The sequence below is a fragment of the Rutilus rutilus genome, assembly GCF_951802725.1.
Source record: "Rutilus rutilus genome assembly, chromosome: 12".
NCBI classification, from domain to species: domain Eukaryota; kingdom Metazoa; phylum Chordata; class Actinopteri; order Cypriniformes; family Leuciscidae; genus Rutilus; species Rutilus rutilus.
In genome coordinates this window covers 31,530,833-31,552,133 of record NC_140217.1, presented here as the reverse complement: position 1 = coordinate 31,552,133, position 21,301 = coordinate 31,530,833, and the positions used below count along the sequence as shown (strand labels likewise).

Here is a 21,301-nt window from a genome sequence, read left to right as displayed (position 1 = left end):
AAAAACAAATATATATAAAACATAACATTAATGATTCAATGTGCAATCAAATTTTCAAGGGCAAAAACTTGTGTCTGAGTTGCACATGAAGAACGATCAGCAACTCTCTTCATGAAGTGTATGCTTACCGTTCACACTTAAAATGCGATGCAATTTGTGTCAACAATACAGGAAGTTGAGGGTAGCAGCGAAAAGGAAGCTACAGCCCAGCTTCCTTCAAAAGAGAAACATAGGCAACTTAAAGTGTTAAGTTGTGTGCTCTGCTAAAACCCCCAAGACTGCAAAGTAGATGGATTCTTGAAGGATTACCAGAAGGTAACATCAGTTTATCATGGTACTTTCCTAGCGTCACAAGTTTTAAGGGGCTCTCATTTGCATTTGGAAATGCAAAGTTTTACATGTAAATGATGTAGTTTTGTACTTAGTCATGTTATTTAGTTATTAGTGGAATTTGTTTTCACATTGTTTACTTGCCATCTGCGTAGACTGTTGGTCTCGCACGCATTTTGGTATTTTTGTGATAATGTCATGACAGAATCTTTATCCATCTGTCCAACAATATGTGCATTTACATATAAAGTTTTTTTCACTGTTGGATTTAGATGATTACAATAGATGGAAAGGTGTTTCATCATTACTCATTTGTTTTCCATTTAGGATGTGAGATACATCATAAGTTGTTATATATTGTTACTAAAACTGCCTAAAACGGTAAAATGATGCACATGCTGAATGGAAGGAGAATGCCATTAATGACTACTGTACTTGTAGAGTATACTGGCATGATGGCGAAAGAATGATGATAAATGTGTTGTTTTTGACAGAATTGTTATATTGAAAATATAACTCTAGACCTTATATTTATCTAGTATCTACTTATATCTAGCGTGTTAGGGTGCTTTGAGAGCACATGCGTGACATTTGGTATATGAGTCATACATCACTATGACGCATCACTAATGCTCTCTGGTTTCCTTTTTAATCATTTTGTTATAAAAGTGTTAAAGATGTTTAGAAATGACTTATCCCCATTGTTTGTCTCATTAAATGAACATATGAACAGCCATGTCAGGTAGAAGATCCAAGAAGACCCAGAGACTTGGTTCATCTCGGCGAGGTCCTAAAGGTCTTAACAGAAATATTGAGAAAGATGAGGATGAGGATGATGGGTTTCAGCAGATTGCAGAGAGTGGTGATGGGCAGAATGAATTTCACACCATCACTGACCATTCAGCCCAGTCTGATCTTCCACCAAGCTCAAGTATTGATCAACAAACATCTGTGTTAGAAGGTCCTCCACATGCAACGAGTCTAAATGATTCGCTCATGGAGACTGAACTGCCAGAACGGAAAAGAAAAATGGGATCAACTCGCAAGAGTGCTGGTGGGTTTAAAGTTGAGAGGAAACTTGAGGTGAGGACCATTGAAGATTTAGATGAATACGTAACTCAATCAAACACATCAGCCTCTGAAGAACAACATCCATCTCTCACAGAAGACGAGCAATCAAGGTCATCAAGTTTTTCTTCCAGTTTATCCCTTCAAACTGAAAGTTCTGGGTTTGGAGGGGAGCCTCGAGCAACTGTTACGGTTGTGGTTTCAGAAAATGAAGAAAAAGATGCAATACACCATCAAGAAATAACCACTCATTCATTTGAGGTAGTTAGTGATACGCCTATAGACAAGACAATGAGGGGATCTGTCTATTCTGGTGCAGCTACAGTAGCTGAAAGTGATTTGTTGCGGGAGGATTCAGTCATGTTTAATGAACTAAAGACATTGAGTCGCCAAGAAACCCCATTAGCCAGGACCTCTGGTCAAAAAAGAAAGATGGGATCAACCCGTAGGCCTCTCGGAGGGAAAAACAGTGAAAATGTAGGTTTGCAAGAACATTCGAGAAGCATGACAGGGAATGAAAGGAAAGCAGAAGTCATAGATGAAGCAAAGTTTAGCATGTCAGAAGAGATGTTGCAAACGTGGGTTGATGTGGCAAGAGATGATCCATCGTCCCACACAGAATCATCTTTGGTTTCAAATCAGTCTCTATTGGCTGAGAGAGCTGAGCTGAACAAGCCTGACGTTTTGGCTGGAACTGAAACTATGAACAATTCAGTTGCTTTTCCCCTTGTTGATCCAGAAAAGCCCCTGCCTGAAACATCTAGCCACCATGCTACTCAATTACTCAACAAGGGATTGGATTTAAAATTTGGTTCAAACACTGAGGATTTTGATGTTCCAAACAAAGTTTTGGAAGAAGCAGAAAGTAATTTAAGTGATGACAATCAACATGTGCCTGATACAAGAAATGATACAAACACATCTCACGACTGTAGAGATGTAAACACAGTAGAAGGCAAGGAGGAGGTTCTAAAGCAGAAAGAGGAACCATCTAGAAACAATAAAACGAGTAGTTGTAATGCACAATTAGAGGAACTTGAGTTCAGTTGTGAGAAATCTCCTTCACTAAGCCAAAATAATAACTCTGAATATTCTACTGCTCAACTTATAGAGGGAGGAAATAGCAGTTTTGATGTGCCTGCGTCTACTATTAGCCATGCTAAACCCACAACAACCAACTCACCACATGAGATGAGTGATGCTGTTGAAGAAAGCCAAGAGATGTATGTGGAAATGAAATATGAAAATAATGTTTGTGATGTTGCTTCAATGGCATGTGATACTCTGACTGATTTAGAGTGTGATGAAGATGAAAGAGGATCTGAAACGGACAATGGATTTGAAATCATAGTCCAGGGTGATGCAAGAGATCACCATGTAACACAAACAATAATGGAAGTAGGAAATAATAAAGAAGACAAAGGAAAGAGCACTGAGACAATTTTGATTTCAAATCAGGAACCGTGTGAAGTTTCAACTGAAAAAGAGGAGTTACATAGAGAACAAGAATATTCATCAACTATATCTCGAACACAAAGTGGTCCACCACAAGATAATGCTGGGAAGATGCTAGAAAATAAGGAGGTTAGAGAAGACAAAGAAGAGACTGGGACTACTGTAATTAATGATGTGACCTCAAAGTCAGAGGAAATGCTTAGTTTTGAAGACTCAGCAACAGAGACAGGATCTCATGAAAACCAACATCTTTTTATGCAATCTCATGATAAAGAAGGCTATAATTTAAGTGAAAGTGGTTATGATGAAAGTGAAAAGCAAGTAATATTTTTCAGTGCAGAATCGGAGAATGCAGCTTTTGATAAAAGTGTTGGAAGAAGTGAAGAGACAGAAGGAATTGAGGGGATGGATGCAGCAGTTCTGATATTAGATGTGGAAAAACCTCTAACCAATGTTAACACAGTGTTTAATGATAGCAAATCAGATTTACAAACAGAAAATCCAGAGCAAAAGAAATTATTAACAGAAGAGCAAAATTATGCTTCCACTGATATAAACTATATCTCTACTGTGATTGATTCTAGTGTCATTTTGCAAGTAGCTGTGGGTTCAGAAGAGACAAATACTGTTAATGAAGAAAGTGATATCAGCCCTGTCATTCCTGAAGATTCTCAAGATTCTTACAAGCTTGCAACATTTCATTCAGAGACCCAGGGAAATGAAGGAGATATTGACATAGTGCCAGTAGAGGGAGACACAGACTTAGAAATTCATACACAGAAAGAAACATTCAGTTTGGAGGATGGATCCAGTCCAGATAAATCTTCATCACAAAGCTTAAAAGATGGAGCTATAGAAAAGGAGATGGAAATATGTGAGAACAATCAGGTTGATTCTGTTGAAGGATCTGAATCTGCTTTCATACAGTCATCATTTAGTTTAGATTCAGTGTCTGAGGAATCCACTGCTATCTCTCACATCACAGAATTACAAACCCTTACAAAAATTAATGAAGTGTCCCAGAAAAATACTGGAGATGCTGAAAGAGTGCCAGCAGAGGGAGACGTAGAATTACACTCAGAAATTCAAATAGAAATCAAACCGACAGACTTAACAACATCTGAAGCAGAAAGAACAGAAGAAAGCATCCGTCATGCTGCTGTTTTAGTTGAAGAAGTTGAGTTTATTGTAGATACAGTTACAGTGGAGAGTAACATGACTGAGTCTGATCTGCTTCAAAATGATACTGTCACTGTTGCAAATCTGGAAACATTGAAAGTATCTGAAAATATTGAGAATGTTTCTTCTGTGACTGATACTGGTCTTCTTGTGCAAGATGATGCCTCTGAAGGATCAGGAGAGACAAACACAATTCCTGATCAAAGTGACACCAACATCATTCCAGAAGATACTCACAGAGAGGAGGAACACTCAAAATCAAGTCCAATTGTTCACAAGCGAAAAATGGGCTCAACTCGAAGACCTCTCAAAGGCAATAAAGGACAAAGAAAGGGAATAAAATATCATGATGAAAATGAGACACTTGACAGTGAAGCTACGATGAATGTCGAGAAAGAAACATTCAGTTTGGAGGATGAACCCAGTCCAGAAATATCTACATCACAAAGCTCAAAAGATGGAGCTAAAGAACAGGAGATGGAAATATGTGAGAAGAATGATGTTGGTCCTGTTGAAGGATCTGAATCTGCTCTCATACAGTCATCATTTAGTTTAGATTCAGTGTCTGTGGAATCCACTGCAGTAACTATCTCTCACATCACAGAATCACAAACCCTTACAAAAATTAATCAAGACTCCCAGAAAAATACTGGAGATGCTGAAAGAGTGCCAGCAGAGGGAGACGCAGAATTACACTCAGAAATTCAAATAGAAAACAAAACGATTGACTTAACATCTGAAGCAGAAAGAACAGAAGAAAACATCTGTGAAGCTAATGTTTTAGTAAAAGAAGTTGAGTTTATCGTAGATACAGTTACAGTGGAGAGTGATATGACTACTCAGTCTGATTTTCATCAAAATGCCTCTTCCCCTGATGCACATGTAGAAGACTTGAAAGTATATGAAAATGTTGAGAATAAAGTTTCAGGAGAAACAGACACAATTCCTGATCAAAGTGACATCGACATCATTCCTGAAGATACTCACAGAGAGGAGGAACACTCAAAACCGAGTCCAATTGTTCACAAGCGAAAAATGGGCTCAACTCGAAGACCTCTCAGAGGAGATACAGGGCAAAGAAAAAGAAGAGAATATCATGATGAAAATGAGACACTTGACAGTGAAGCTACGATTAATGTCGAGAAAGAAACATTCAGTTTGGAGGATGAACCCAGTCCAGATAAATCTACATCACAAAGCTCACAAGATGGAGCTAAAGAACAGGAGATGAAAGTATGTGAGAAGAATGATGTTGGTCCTGTTGAAGGATCTGAATCTGCTCTCATACAGTCATCATTTAGTTTAGGTTTAGTTTCTGAGGAATCCACTGCAGTAACTATCTCTCACATCACAGAATCACAAACCCTTACAAAAATGAATGAAGAGTCCCTGGAAAATACTGGAGATGCTGAAAGAGTGCCAGCAGAGGGAGACACAGAATTACACTCAGAAATTCAAACAGAAATCAAACCGACAGACTTAACAACATCTGAAGCAGAAAGAACAGAAGAAAGCATCCGTCATGCTGCTGTTTTAGTTGAAGAAGTTGAGTTTATTGTAGATACAGTTACAGTGGAGAGTAACATGACTGAGTCTGATCTGCTTCAAAATGATACTGTCACTGTTGCAAATCTGGAAACATTGAAAGTATCTGAAAATATTGAGAATGTTTCTTCTGTGACTGATACTGGTCTTCTTGTGCAAGATGATGCCTCTGAAGGATCAGGAGAGACAAACACAATTCCTGATCAAAGTGACACCAACATCATTCCAGAAGATACTCACAGAGAGGAGGAACACTCAAAATCAAGTCCAATTGTTCACAAGCGAAAAATGGGTTCAACTCGAAGACCTCTCAAAGGCAATAAAGGACAAAGAAAGGGAATAAAATATCATGATGAAAATGAGACACTTGACAGTGAAGCTACGATGAATGTCGAGAAAGAAACATTCCATTTGGAGGATGAACCCAGTCCAGATAAATCTACATCACAAAGCTCACAAGATGGAGCTAAAGAACAGGAGATGGAAATATGTGAGAAGAATGATGTTGGTCCTGTTGAAGGATCTGAATCTGCTCTCATACAGTCATCATTTAGTTTAAATTCAGTGTCTGAGGAATCCACGGCAGTAACTATCTCTCACATCACAGAATCACAAACCCTTACAAAAATTAATGAAGAGTCCCAGGAAAATACTGGAGATGCTGAAAGAGTGCCAGCAGAGGGAGACGCAGAATCACACTCAGAAATTCAAATAGAAAACAAAACTATTGACTTAACATCTGAAGCAGAAAGAACAGAAGAAAACATCTGTGAAGCTAATGTTTTAGTAAAAGAAGTTGAGTTTATTGTAGATACAGTTACAGTGGAGAGTGATATGACTACTGAGTCTGATTTTCATCAAAATGCCTCTTCCCCTGATGCACATGTGGAAGACTTGAAAGTATATGAAAATGTTGAGAATAAAGTTTCAGGAGAAACAGACACAATTCCTGATAAAAGTGTTATCGACATCATTCCTGAAGATACTCACAGAGAGGAGGCACACTCAAAACCGAGTCCAATTGTTCACAAGCGAAAAATGGGCTCAACTCGAAGACCTCTAAGAGGAGATACAGGGCAAAGAAAAAGAAGAGAATATCATGATGAAAATGAGACACTTGACAGTGAAGTTACGATTAATGTCGAGAAAGAAACATTCAGTTTGGAGGATGAGCCCAGTCCAGAAATATCTACATCACAAAGCTCACAAGATGGAGCTAAAGAACAGGAGATGAAAGTATGTGAGAAGAATGATGTTGGTCCTGTTGAAGGATCTGAATCTGCTCTCATACAGTCATCATTTAGTTTAGATTCAGTTTCTGAGGAATCCACTGCAGTAACTATCTCTCACATCACAGAATCACAAACCCTTACAAAAATGAATGAAGAGTCCCAGGAAAATACTGGAGATGCTGAAAGAGTGCCAGCAGAGGGAGACGCAGAATCACACTCAGAAATTCAAATAGAAATCAAACCGACAGACTTAACAACATCTGAAGCAGAAAGAACAGAAGAAAGCATCCGTCATGCTGCTGTTTTAGTAGAAGAAGTTGAGTTTATTGTAGATACAGTTACAGTGGAGAGTAACATGACTGAGTCTGATCTGCTTCAAAATGATACTGTCACTGTTGCAAATCTGGAAACACTGAAAGTATCTGAAAATATTGAGAATGTTTCTTCTGTGACTGATACTGGTCTTCTTGTGCAAGATGATGCCACTGAAGGATCAGGAGAGACAAACACAATTCCTGATCAAAGTGACACCAACATCATTCCAGAAGATACTCACAGAGAGGAGGAACACTCAAAATCAAGTCCAATTGTTCACAAGCGAAAAATGGGCTCAACTCGAAGACCTCTCAAAGGCAATAAAGGACAAAGAAAGGGAATAAAATATCATGATGAAAATGAGACACTTGACAGTGAAGCTACGATGAATGTCGAGAAAGAAACATTCAGTTTGGAGGATGAACCCAGTCCAGAAATATCTACATCACAAAGTTCAAAAGATGGAGCTATAGAAAAGGAGATGGAAATATATGAGAAGAATGATGTTGGTCCTGTTGAAGGATCTGAATCTGCTCTCATACAATCATCATTTAGTTTAGATTCAGTTTCTGAGGAATCCACTGCAGTAACTATCTCTCACATCACAGAATCACAAACCCTTACAAAAATCAATGAAGAGTCCCAGGAAAATACTGGAGATGCTGAAAGAGTGCCAGCAGAGGGAGACGCAGAATTACACTCAGAAATTCAAATAGAAAACAAAACGATTGACTTAACATCTGAAGCAGAAAGAACAGAAGAAAACATCTGTGAAGCTAATGTTTTAGTAAAAGAAGTTGAGTTTATTGTAGATACAGTTACAGTGGAGAGTGATATGACTACTGAGTCTGATTTTCATCAAAATGCCTCTTCCCCTGATGCACATGTAGAAGACTTGAAAGTATATGAAAATGTTGAGAATAAAGTTTCAGGAGAAACAGACACAATTCCTGATAAAAGTGTTATCGACATCATTCCTGAAGATACTCACAGAGAGGAGGCACACTCAAAACCGAGTCCAATTGTTCACAAGCGAAAAATGGGCTCAACTCGAAGACCTCTCAGAGGAGATACAGGGCAAAGAAAAAGAAGAGAATATCATGATGAAAATGAGACACTTGACAGTGAAGTTACGATTAATGTCGAGAAAGAAACATTCAGTTTGGAGGATGAGCCCAGTCCAGAAATATCTACATCACAAAGCTCACAAGATGGAGCTAAAGAACAGGAGATGAAAGTATGTGAGAAGAATGATGTTGGTCCTGTTGAAGGATCTGAATCTGCTCTCATACAGTCATCATTTAGTTTAGATTCAGTTTCTGAGGAATCCACTGCAGTAACTATCTCTCACATCACAGAATCACAAACCCTTACAAAAATGAATGAAGAGTCCCAGGAAAATACTGGAGATGCTGAAAGAGTGCCAGCAGAGGGAGACGCAGAATCACACTCAGAAATTCAAATAGAAATCAAACCGACAGACTTAACAACATCTGAAGCAGAAAGAACAGAAGAAAGCATCCGTCATGCTGCTGTTTTAGTTGAAGAAGTTGAGTTTATTGTAGATACAGTTACAGTGGAGAGTAACATGACTGAGTCTGATCTGCTTCAAAATGATACTGTCACTGTTGCAAATCTGGAAACATTGAAAGTATCTGAAAATATTGAGAATGTTTCTTCTGTGACTGATACTGGTCTTCTTGTGCAAGATGATGCCTCTGAAGGATCAGGAGAGACAAACACAATTCCTGATCAAAGTGACACCAACATCATTCCTGAAGATACTCACAGAGAGGAGGAACACTCAAAACCGAGTCCAGTTGTTCACAAGCGAAAAATGGGCTCAACTCGAAGACCTCTCAGAGGAGATACAGGGCAAAGAAAAAGAAGAGAATATCATGATGAAAATGAGACACTTGACAGTGAAGCTACGATGAACGTCGAGAAAGAAACATTCAGTTTGGAGGATGAACCCAGTCCAGATAAATCTACATCACAAAGCTCACAAGATGGAGCTAAAGAACAGGAGATGAAAGTATGTGAGAAGAATGATGTTGGTCCTGTTGAAGGATCTGAATCTGCTCTCATACAGTCATCATTTAGTTTAGGTTCAGTTTCTGAGGAATCCACTGCAGTAACTATCTCTCACATCACAGAATCACAAACCATCACAAAAATTAATGAAGAGTCCCAGGAAAAAACTGGAGATGCTGAAAGAGTGAAATATGAAAATGTTGAGAATAAAGTTTCAGGAGAAACTAAAACAATTACTGAGCTAAGTGACATCAACCTCATTCCTGAAGACTCTCACAGAGAGGAGGTACACGCAAAATTGAATCCAGTTGTTCACAAGCGAAAAATGGGCTCAACTCGAAGACCTCTCAGAGGGAACAAAGAACAAAAGAAAGTAGAAGTGTCAGGAGAAGAAGACACAGAAACACTCTCAGAAATTCAAGACCAGGATAATGTGGTTGATCACAATGTGACTCAAGATATTATGAATATAAGAGATGATGAAGATGAGGAGAGAATGACCACAAAGCAAGAGGATATGTCACTGCAGCTATGTGATGATTTAAAGCAAGAGCAAAGATCAGATGTATCTCAAACACAAACTGGTCCAGCACAGGATGATACTGGCTCACATTTATTAGATGTCCCAGAGAGAACTGTAGATTTCGTTAGAGACAGCCTTACAAGTCATTCTGACCTTGTCTTGTCTGATGCCCTGCTTATGGAGGAAACTCAAATTCATGTGTCATCTGAGGATGTTGTCAAGGGTGACACTTGTGTACCTCCAACAGAGGTAGTTGAAATGCATTCAGTCTCCAACAGATCTTTGCAGAAGAGAAAAATGGGATCAACTCGGAAGAGAGGGAAGAGGATGGTAAATGAAGAGGAGGTTGAAGAAGAGAAAGAGGGAGAAGCTGAAAATACAACAACTGATGATGGTACCACAAAGTCTGAGGAGAAATTAACTCTTGAAGAATCCATTACAGGATCTCTTGTACATCAGCAAGCATTCGGTTCATCTGCTGGTAAAGAAAGCCATGACATTCAGGATGTTGCTAGTAAATCAGACATGCAGACAGAAAACTCAGAACAAAATGCTCAAAATCAAGCTGCTGAGATTGTTTCAGACCTTCCTTTGGGAGATGTTGAGACATGCTCAGTTCCTGAACAAAGTGAAATCACAAGCATCATTCCTGAAGAGTCTCACAGAAAAGATGTACAATCAAACTCGATTCCAGCTGTTCAAAAACGAAAAATGGGGTCAACACGTAAAACACTCAGAGGGAACAAAGGGCAAAGAAGAGAAGTCGAATCCAAAAAAATAGATGAACAAAACATGGGTGACCAGGATGATATACTTGATATGGCAATGGATAGAGAAACAAAAAAAGCAGAGGATGATTTGGATGATATGCCTTTAGCATCAAACATTAGTCAGCCCAAGGAAATGTCCTCAGAAGCTGTCAGTACCATAGATTTTGAATCAGAAATATTAGTTAGTGCAACTGATTTAAAACCAGGTGAAAATGATTATCAGAACAATTCTGACCCCAGTAGAACAACTGGACCTGAAACACCTGAAAATACTGAAAATCAGTTAGTAAGTGTTGATGTTACCAAACATCTACTGCCAGAGACTGTTCCAGTTGAGAAAAGAAGGAAGATGGGCTCGACTCGAAAAAATGTCAGAGAAGGAAGAATACGGGGGAAGAGAGATGTATATGAGGACACGGAGACTGCAGAAACACATCTGCAGATGTCTCAGGACTCTGAAATGAGCCTAGTAGGAAAAGCTGTAGAAGAACAAACAATTCACGATCACTCTAATCAGTCAGAGGATTCACTTCTTAGTGAGATAGAGAGAGCTTTAAATAAGACTTCTCAAAGTTCATCGAATTATGAATTGATCGTCAATGAGCCAAACTCAGATGACTTAGTGAATACTTCTCATCTCAATAAGCCAGAAAACTCAGAAATCAAATCTCTTCAGCTAAAACCATCACAGAGCTCCAAAACTCACAGTGAACCAAACTCACCAGAAAGACGAAGAAGAAAAATGGGGTCAACTCGCAAGAATCCCAGACAGCAGATCAAAGCAGAAAGGGAGGATGAAGACAAAGAGGATGGGGAGATAGAAGAGAACTTAGAGGCAAATAAGCAAGAAATGGAGGACCTTGAAAGAGTTGAGACATCTGTAGTGCATAATGTCCCTGAAAATAAACTGAATAAAGAGTATCTTGATGTCCCCAGTGCACACACAAGTAGCAGTCAGCTAGAAGAAAGCAGTAACCCTATTGTCCAAGAAAGGACGTCGCCTTCAACTAAAAGGAAGTTTGGGTTCAGACGCACTAATAAGGGCAAACAAGGCCTTGGTAGGCTGGACGCTTCTGATAGTAAGAGCGAATTAGGAGATGAGTTTGAGGACAATCTGCGCAATGATGACTTAACGGTATGTTAAACTTCGTTTAATGTTCGTAGATTTTGTACTTCAATCTTTTATGGAAATTGTATATGTTTTAAAAACACTAATAAATGTCTGTTTTGTTAAGGTTTGTGAACCAGTGGATCAGCCAATTTTCCAACCGATCTCTGAGCGGAGCAACATGGAAGCCGGGTATGACAGAGACCTGTATAAGAGTTCATCCCAAATCTCTTTTATATATAAAAAATAAAATAATCAATCTTTTTTATTCACTTTCATTTGTTCTAGAAATGAAGAAGCTGCTCCAAAAGGCACTGGTGCTGGTCTTGTTTCTTTGGACCAAATCATAAAGCATGATAGAAGCACTGGAACTAGGCAGACAATAAATTTAAAGAACAGGAGTGAGCGAAGTCATAAAACATTGTCCTGTAAATGAATATAGTTTAATATCTAATACTCATGTCAACAAACTGTCATATAATTTCAGATAGTGAATTACAGTTTAACGTGGTCATGGTGGGAAACAGCTGTGTGGGGAAGACTTCCTTCATAAGACGCTTCCATGAAGGGCAGTACACTGAGGATTACCGTTCCACTATTGGTGAGTGTTGTGATGGAGAGGAGGGATTATTGATTACTGAAGTAAAAAAGTTGCTGCCTTAAATTAAGTACAATCAACTTACAATGAACTTAAATTATAATAAACTGACTTAAAAATGTGTTGAAAATTGCTTAACTTATTTTGATGAGTTAAAGCACTGTAAAAACAGTCATAACTTATTGATCATATAATTATTTTTACTAAATAAATTGTTATTATAAAATTAATATTATTTAGTTACTAAATAAAACAAACTATTTCTGAAAGGAAAAAAAAAATGCGCAAAGAAACCCTAAATGATAAATGTATAAATTCATATTGTAACTTAAAGCCATTTTGTTTGCATACATCACATTAATAATGTGTTGCACCCAGGTGTTGATACCTTTATGCAGACTGTTGAGCTGCCTGACAGAACTGTTAAACTGCAGATATGGGACACAGCAGGTCAAGAGAGGTAAGACATCAGAACAAACAAAACATGATGAAAAAAGAGCTTTGGTGGTGTGTGATTTAACCCCAAAAAATCTTTGTAAGGTTTCACAGCATCACCGCACAAGTGTTCCGCAAGGCTGATGGGCTTCTGCTCATGTATGAAATCACATGTTCAAAGAGTTTTATTGCTGTTCGAGATTGGATCTCTGAAGCTCGGGTAGACATTGTTTTCATTCCTTAAATCTCCTTATATTTTAGTCCCCAGTTAACACAGAACGTTCCCCTAATGTTATTTTTTTGGGAACCAAATACTTACGTTAGGGGAACGTTCTTTTTTGGTTTTATTTTTATGTAACAATCAAATAACGTTCCCAGAACGTTGCTGGGTGGTTACCATAAAAAATAACGTTCTGGGAACCATAAACTAACATTCTGAGAATGTTCTGGGTACCAAAAACTAACTCTTATGGGAACCAAAAATTGTTAGCTGGGTCAAAACATAAGACGTTATATTTTCTAGTAAATCTAAATTGTGATTTTGCTGAGAAACTAGGCTATATCTCTGTCTCCTCCCCTTAATTGTTTTATGACAATGTCACACAGGAAAAGGCCCCTGATGATGCCATCATGATATTGCTCGGAAACAAGAACGATTCTGTTGAGCGTAAAGTCCAGATTCAGGAAGGGGCGGATCTGGCCAGAGTAAGAGTTCATTGTGACTTCAACAGTACTGTCGTAGTTGTTTTGCATAAATCTATTTCTACTACATCTATAACCTTTTATAAAAGGTTGGTTGTATTTTTCCCTTCATTAGGAGTATGATATACATTTCATGGAGTGCAGTGCTGCAACTGGGGCTAATGTGTCAGAATCCATGCGGACTCTTGCAGAGTAAGACTCAAAACAAATAAAACCCATTACACTAATTATTACTCGTTTAATATGTGTGTGTGTTCTGTCCATGCATAATGATTCATTTCTCATTGTCACTAGGTTGTTAGTGCAGCGCAAGAAACGAAAAGAGGAACACACAACGTTAAGAAGAGAACCACCACCGAAGAAATCTGGTTGCTGTTAAAAACACTCTCCCACACACAGAGATGAACTACGGATCAAAAGTTTTAGTCAGTACATTTAAAAAAAGGAAACAATTTATACTTTTATTCAACAAGGATCCTGAAAAAAATGTATCACAACTTCCACGGGCATTTTAATAAGAACAACCATTGAGAAAGCAGCATATTAGAATTATTTCTGAAGGATCGTGTGACACTGAAGACTGGAGTAATGATGCTGAAAATTCAGCTTTGCCATCACAGGGATTATTTACACTTTAAAAATATATATTAAAATCTTATTGACCCCAAACTTTTAAAGGTAGTGTACAAACACTTCGCAAAAAGCAAAGGCAAAATATAAGCTGCATATGCTTATGTTTAAGGTTAAAATATCATTTTAGTATTTTATAAATATGTACAAAACACAATAACGCTTTCATTTTTATAATATCACATATAATAATGTAACTATAAATGTATTTAATGTCTGTTAAATGCTTTAAGTCCAACTGTAAGTGCTGAGTGGAGGTGAAAATGAATACAAACAAATAAAAAAAAGTATCAGTTTATAAATGATGAAAAATCTCTGTGACTCAATTTATTGAATTATCAGCTAGAACAGACTAAATCATTGAGGTATAACTAGTCAGCCTTCAAAACAAGACGCTACTTTAAATAACTTAAACTCGCAAAAAAGCGTTGTTCTTTGTAAAGGAAACATCTCAAACAGCAGTCAAAAGAGTTGCTTGTCGATCTTCATATCTGAAATATAAGCGGTAAATATTATTGTAAACATACACATTCACTCATGACACAAACAACTTAGTGCTTTGGATCACGGACAAACAGGATGCCTATAACAAGTAGACTGAGGAAGAGGGCAAAAACGATGAAGAAAATCTGAGCCGCCCATTGACTGTGCGCCACTCCTGTCACCGCTCTGGAGCGTTCAGAGGGAATCATGTTGGTCAGGTTCAGCATGTATCCCAAAGTCCAACCAACATCCGTGTCTGCTACCTGTAACCATCATAAGGTCATATGAGTACAAATCCCCACATCACACTGATAAGACAGGCTTTATGTCAGGGGTGTCATATAAAGGGCGATTCCTCGAAGTGCTTTTCTTATACTGCTGGAGCAGAGATCATCTGGTATATTAATTGAGGCACATGGTATGACATCAGTTTATGAGCTACTGTCATTGTGCTTTTGAGCAATGCAGATTACATTACAGTCCCATGTGATTTATGAATCACTGAACAGCTGCACTGCAATACAGGAAGACTAATCATTTACATTGATGAAACTGTATTCCTTACCTGTTTCTCAAAAGAGATTTGATCCCAGGTGTTATTGAACTTGTATCCTTTCAGTAGAATAGTCATAATATAATGAGCTGAAGCACAATAATCTCTCAGATATTTCGCCTTAATGGTTGGATTTTCAGCAGTAAGCTGCGGAAAGGAATAACGGTCCATGAATTTTAGGATCAGCATTATCAAATATACGAAACATTTAATCATATATGTGATCACTTCGCGTCTGACCAGGCTTTTTACTATAAAATGTAGGATTACAATGTATTGTGATAGTATCTGTGCGGACTCACAGTGATCCAGTTTTTGTTGCAGTGAGTCTCAATAGTGGAAAGAACCCGTGTCAGTGGAGCTTTTGGGACGAGGCCAAGGAAGTCAAAGGTGTAGAAGTATGCTGAAAAAGCCTGCGATGGACATGAAACATAGTTATTTTAAGACATGGAAAATATGAATTAAAGCAAAAAAAAAAAGAGGATAATTCGATTCACTGAAAAGAGTAACTTATAAGCTACTTCTTTATTTGTTCATTTAGTAACCGCTCTAATGGACTAAGTTCAGTGAAGGATTCATCAGAGTGAACAGTGCTGGGAAGATTACTAACAAATTGTAGTCGGTTACTAGTTAGTAACATAATCAATTACATTACACATTTAAGGTAATATAATTGGACTACTTTTGGATTACTTTTAGATTACTTTTGACCTAACTTGCATTACAACTTACATTACGTTTGACCTAACATTACATCAGGGTTTCCCAGACTGGGGTTTGTGATGGAAGAACAAGGGGTTTGTGAGTTTAATGAAAAGCTATTAATTATATCATAAAATCTAAATTAATTTAGAAATGAAAACACTTACTAAAAAAGATGACATTTTGGTTACAGTTTATTTTAAGGTGTTCGTGTTACAGTGTAACGATATATTTAAGTACTGAGTAACATTAATTAACTACATGTATTTACTATAGGATTAGGATTAGGGTGTCGTTTGGGGTTTGTTGCATGTAATTATGCACAATTTATAGCAATTCCTATAGTAACTACATGTAACGTGTAACAAGGACACTAAAATAAAGTGTTACCGAAATATTTTATTTCTTTATTTTACCAGCATGTCATGTGACCGTTAACCAACATCAGAGAACCGTGAGCTTAATTGTATCATTGTCGTTATTAATATTTTTATTTTATTATTGACCTTAGGTAAATATATTAGGTAAAAAAGGTTCAGCTGACAAAAAAGTTGGGGAATCCCTGGATTGCATTTAATTATGAAATGACGATTATTTGTGCATTTGAATGTGATTGACTGATGTGGTTTGCCTTCCAAAGACAGGTATACGTGGTTAAATGACTCTCTGAGTGATAATTCAAATAATAATTAATGTGTTCGCAAGGAGCTGATTAGATATGCAATGCTGCAATGTTCTGCATTTTGCAGAAAACACTTCTTAAAAGTGAAATGATTATTGTAAGTCCAGTGATCAAATGCTGTATGGGTCTCAGATTTCAGTGATATAAGCACATGCCTAATGGCTGGTCTGTGTGTGCAATTCCACAAACTTGGAAGACCCTCTGAACGTATAAGCAGCAGACTCTTTTAGAAAGGAAAATTTAAAATAGCAGGGAGAATCAATGACTCATAAATAATTTACTGCCATTGTGAGAATAACATGTAATCATGCAATCAATAAAAAAGTAACTATAGTCTGATTATGAGTAGGCTATATTTTAAACCGTAATATAATCTAATTACAAGTACTTCATTTTTTGAATCTGATTACGTAATCCAGATTACATGTAATAAATTACTAGCGACTGTTCATTAAAAGAACCGGCTCAATCATTCAGGATTTAGACTGTATTCGTCACCCTGCATGGTTTTGATTACCAAAAAGTCATTTGTAATTTAATCTGATAAACTGGCTGCACTGAAGCCAATGTTGATTCGTGTGAAGTCGTCTAGGGCAACTTGTTTCTTGACATTATTTAGAGATACACATCATATTTAAGACGGCAGATTTATCACTCAGGTCAAATATTATTTCCTTTGCTGTGGCAGGAAACACTGCAACATAGACTTAATCAAATATTGTATAACATTTTGTGGTTTTGCATGTCCATATAAGGTCATGTAAAACTTTTTTGTGTTATTGAATATCTTCCCACAGTAATTGTGTTTTCATTTCCTTCCTTACATTAAAACTCCTAACTTAAATATAATGCTATATTAATGAAGTTGATTTGATAAGGAACGCAACACTCACAAAGAATTCGCCATTGACAGGAGGTTGATAGGCACCATCGATACCACAGTCTGGTGATAAGGCACAGTCGGTGAGGTTAACAATATTCTCCATTAGAGAAAGACAGAGGGATGAATTTCCCGTTCCTGAGAAAGTGACTATAGCCGTGGGGTTAAAATTGTTTGGTGTGGCCACACAAGGGGAGTTGTAAAGTTCAGCCAAAGTAACATTGAGTTTATATCCTTCGTGGTAGCATGGGTGACTGATAACAGATGTTGGTCCAGCAGTCTGGATGAAGCAAAAACACCATATCAGACATATCCATAATTTAAAACACTTTCTTTCTAAACCTACATAACAGCGCTAAAACTGGTATGGTACAGATACGTGAAGCCTTTAAAAACCAACCTTGTGAAGGTATGCCTGAAGTTTCTTCAAAGCCTGGTCCTTGCCGTAGCACAAGTAGCTGTATGTGTACAACTCGTACTTGTACCCATAGAGCTGGAGATTAAAAGCTGAATCTGGTAATCTCACTGGGTCTTTTGGGATGAATGAGATCTGTGTTGATGCACCACCGAGATCTAGAGCTCCAAGGATCTTTCCTGCTTTAGGGTGGATCCAAAGACCCTCAAAAGTGTGCTGCAAGGAAAACCATTAAGACTGGATGTTCTAACAAAAGAGAAGTAATTAAGAGTCATTAAAATAATTTCTACTGTTTATTGATCGGTTTGATTCAGTGTTGGCAAAACAACTTGGAATAGTATCGCAACTTCCATTGTACCAGTGTTCAATGGCCTTTAAAACTAAATAAAAACATATGAGGTGATAAGGACATGTGACCCTGGATCACAAAACCAGTCACAAGTCGCACGGGTATATTTGTGGCAATAGCCAACAATACATTGTAAAGGTCAAAATGATCGATTTTTCTTTTATGCCAAAAAAATCATTAGGATTTTAAGTAAAGATCGTGTTCCATGAAGATATTTTGTACATTTCCTACCGTAAAGATATAAAACATTTATTTATGTGAGTGAATGTAGCACAATCGCAAACATAAATGGAAAACTTTAAAGGCGATTTTCTCAATGTTTCGATTTTTTGCACAGATTTTCAAATAGTTACATTTCGGCCTAAATATTGTCCTATCCTAACAAATCACACATCTTATTTGGAAAGCTTATTTATTCAGCTTTCATGTGATGTATAAATCTCAATTTCAAAAAAATGTACCCATGTGACTGCTTTTGTGGTCCAGGGTCACTAATCTAAAGTTATTGATGTTGCATTGATGTTGGTTGTTCAACTTTCTTTTTAACTAATGAACTATTGTTCTAAACACATAGATAAGTGTACAAATTTGAATCTTTTTCATAATATTAAATTACTAAATATTAAATCCTGTGTGTGCGTGCATGCGTGTGTGCGTGTATTTGTGCGTTGTGCATGTGTGTGTGGTCCTGGTAAACCCTAGATTATGGGGACAAAATGTCCCCCAAAAGATGGCAATATCCGAAATCCTTGTGGGGACAGCTTATTAATCATACTATGTGATGTTTTTTTTTGAAAATGTAAAAATGCTGAAAGTTTTCCATCAGTACTGGAAAGCCAATAGTCACCTTGATAAAGCTCTCCAAGAGGTAGTTGATGGTGATCCAGCCATAAGCCCCCTCCTCCATGCCAGTGAGTATTCTGGACCCTCGGAAATCAAATTGATAACTTTGGATTGTTTTGGTGACTTCTGCGAGGATGCTGTCTGCTAGACTTTGGTTCTGTAATCTGTGAAACCAATAACACTGATCATTTATGCAATTTTTCATTTTCATTATTTTCATTTTTATGATAAATCAACCAGATGTTGATCAGATGACTCACCTAAGAAGCCGCATGCCAGCAGTGGCACCGAGGTACACCGGTGTAGCCTTCCGCTGTCCTTCTGGTATCAATGCTTTGGCAACATCCAAGCATTTCTTAAGACTTTCTCCGGCTGCCGGAGGGTTCTCGACATAGCTTGATATGCCATCACCTATTAAAAAAAGTACTTGAACTTGCAGCATAACAGAACAAAAAGCAAAAAAGTTTCCAGTAATGTCCTCACCATCCACATCACAGCTCTGTTTCTGAGAGACTATCCCAGTGTTGTTCTCTTTGTTCCCCAGCCACTGGTACAGGAAGAGGGCCGTGTGAGAGGAGCCGGCATCAAACACAATCCCATACTGAGGAAGTCAGACAAAGAGTTCCATAAATTTGGGCGAAACTTGATTTATGCGATTACTTTCCTAAGAGAAGCAAACACATCCTGAGAGAAAACTTTTGACAATAGCTATATCATATTTATGTTATTCCACAGGATTAATAAAAACAGTGCTTCACTATTATAGTTTGTGGTGAGAAATTAGAATTTGTTTGCTTGTTCATTATGCTTGTGGTCTTAAAAGACATGCTATGCATTTTTCATTTTGTTACTTTGGATTGTTTTAAGAAACCGACTATTCATGTGTGAAATTTACATAATTAACAGATTTTTCAAATAATAGCACATTATAGTTATTTTGGTAACACTTTACAATAAGGTTCCATTTGTTAACATTAGCTAATGCAGGTATCAACAAATAACGAACAATTTATTTTAAATGATTCAAAATAGGGGTTAAATGTGTGTCCGTAAAATATATGGAAATTATGTGCATGACTAGTGCATGTGTTCACAGGGATGTCATGTCCCGATCCCATTTCCCTTCTTTCTCCCTCCACTTTCCTGTCTCGTATAAAATTCCTGTCTCTTATTGCCTCTACAAAAAGGGTCATGAATATGTTTTTTAAAGCAGTGAAAAGTTGATCATGAAAAGGGACTTTTAAAATATTTCAAAGGCATTGAATTGTAGGAATGACCAGAGTAGTCATGCTTACAGATATCCTCAGTCGCCACCAACACATATTTATAATAATAGTATCCGATAAAGCAAATACTGACATCTGTTTCAGGTGATCTACATTAAATAAACCACAGGCATTGTCAGCAGACATGAAAAATAACTTTTCTGGTGAATGCCTCCTACTTGGGTTGACTTACTCCTTATCTATTAAAAGTTTATACAAAACCACATCGTGACTGACAGTTGAGCGTGTTTGCTTTGCACCTGTGTTGAGTATGGCTGATCCAAAGTCTGATGATTAGCAAGAGAGAGAACCAAAGCGATGATGGTTGTACAAGCTACAGCTGCCATTGCAGCACCCAATAATATAGCTTTCATCTGAATTCCCATAACTGCAGTCTGTCCAGAAACAAAACAAATAAGCATTACAGGTACGACAAGTTCATCCACAAATATGGAAAGTTCATTTCATGGCATTCCACAGTGAAATAGTCAAATCCTGGTTAAGACACAATAATTTATAGCTTTGTTTATACTTCACATGCCCATTCAAGTCAACAAGTTTAAGAGAGTGAATGATTAACCAGATCTTTGTTATTATAAAGCTGAATGGCAGGTCGAGACATATAACATAACAGATCATAGAAAAAGCAAGTGTCTTACCCTTTTTCCTCTCCTTTACCACTTGAATTTTCTTTATGAACACACGTATGAGACGTGGCCAAATAACGAAGACAGGTATGTACAGTGTTGATACCTCCAGACCTTTACTCCAGCCGGGGCCTCTGAGAACTGACGTTATACTCCCACTTCCCCAGTATATATCTTCAGCTCATTACACACACACATAACACACTCACTAACTTTTCCTTTTTTACACACACAGTTAGGTGCTACACACACACACTCCCTGGATTACAAGCTCAATGCTTCATTGGACCGCATATCTTCTCTTATTTTTTATGTATTAATGTCAAAAGTTGAATTTAAGTTTTCTTAAAGAATCTGACAGTACGTCCTTTGATATGTGGGAACTGATAAACAACTTTATCTGAATAAAACCGATACCATATGCTAATCTCATCCAATAACAAATGTTACTTAATAACTAATCTCTCTGTGACTCTGCTGTGTTAACGTCCTTGGTTTAACATTGTAGCACAACACAAATTTACACAGGTGGACTAATTTATACAGATTTGCCATTTG

At 37.4% G+C, this 21,301-nt stretch overlaps 2 protein-coding genes across 2 annotated transcripts; one reads left to right on the top strand and one right to left on the bottom strand.

The window, feature by feature from the left end:
* Positions 1 to 181: 181 nt before the first annotated feature.
* Positions 182 to 13,694, top strand: rab44 (RAB44, member RAS oncogene family). The gene is made up of 10 exons (XM_084425945.1): positions 182 to 315; positions 1,064 to 11,586; positions 11,687 to 11,751; positions 11,848 to 11,960; positions 12,047 to 12,160; positions 12,536 to 12,617; positions 12,698 to 12,812; positions 13,199 to 13,297; positions 13,410 to 13,486; positions 13,589 to 13,694. The coding sequence occupies exons 2-10, from the start codon at positions 1,066 to 1,068 to the stop codon at positions 13,671 to 13,673; spliced, it is 11,271 nt and encodes a 3,756-aa protein (XP_084282071.1). The 5' UTR covers positions 182 to 315; positions 1,064 to 1,065; the 3' UTR covers positions 13,674 to 13,694.
* Positions 13,695 to 14,226: 532 nt separating this feature from the next.
* Positions 14,227 to 20,886, bottom strand: entpd8 (ectonucleoside triphosphate diphosphohydrolase 8). Its single transcript, XM_084425984.1, has 10 exons — positions 20,756 to 20,886; positions 20,357 to 20,491; positions 19,315 to 19,432; positions 19,092 to 19,242; positions 18,836 to 18,995; positions 17,625 to 17,855; positions 17,238 to 17,504; positions 15,263 to 15,373; positions 14,973 to 15,107; positions 14,227 to 14,670 (listed from the first exon to the last, which is right to left on the bottom strand). The coding sequence occupies exons 2-10, from the start codon at positions 20,480 to 20,482 to the stop codon at positions 14,476 to 14,478; spliced, it is 1,494 nt and encodes a 497-aa protein (XP_084282110.1). The 5' UTR covers positions 20,483 to 20,491; positions 20,756 to 20,886; the 3' UTR covers positions 14,227 to 14,475.
* Between the last annotated feature and the right edge of the window lie 415 nt (positions 20,887 to 21,301).

Bases quoted from the DNA above. Each gene is read 5' to 3' on its own strand.
- entpd8 (XM_084425984.1), bottom strand. From the start codon at position 20,482: ATGGGAATTCAGATGAAAGCTATATTATTGGGTGCTGCAATGGCAGCT. The intron at 17,856-18,835 runs GTGACTATTGGC...TTTTCCTTGCAG, and splicing joins TCTTGGAGAGCTTTATCAAG to CACACTTTTGAGGGTCTTTG. The intron at 17,505-17,624 runs GTTGGTTTTTAA...TGCTTCATCCAG, and splicing joins TTCAGGCATACCTTCACAAG to ACTGCTGGACCAACATCTGT.
- rab44 (XM_084425945.1), top strand. From the start codon at position 1,066: ATGTCAGGTAGAAGATCCAAGAAGACCCAGAGACTTGGTTCATCTCGG. The intron at 12,161-12,535 runs GTGAGTGTTGTG...TGTTGCACCCAG, and splicing joins GGATTACCGTTCCACTATTG to GTGTTGATACCTTTATGCAG. The intron at 13,487-13,588 runs GTAAGACTCAAA...CATTGTCACTAG, and splicing joins TCCATGCGGACTCTTGCAGA to GTTGTTAGTGCAGCGCAAGA.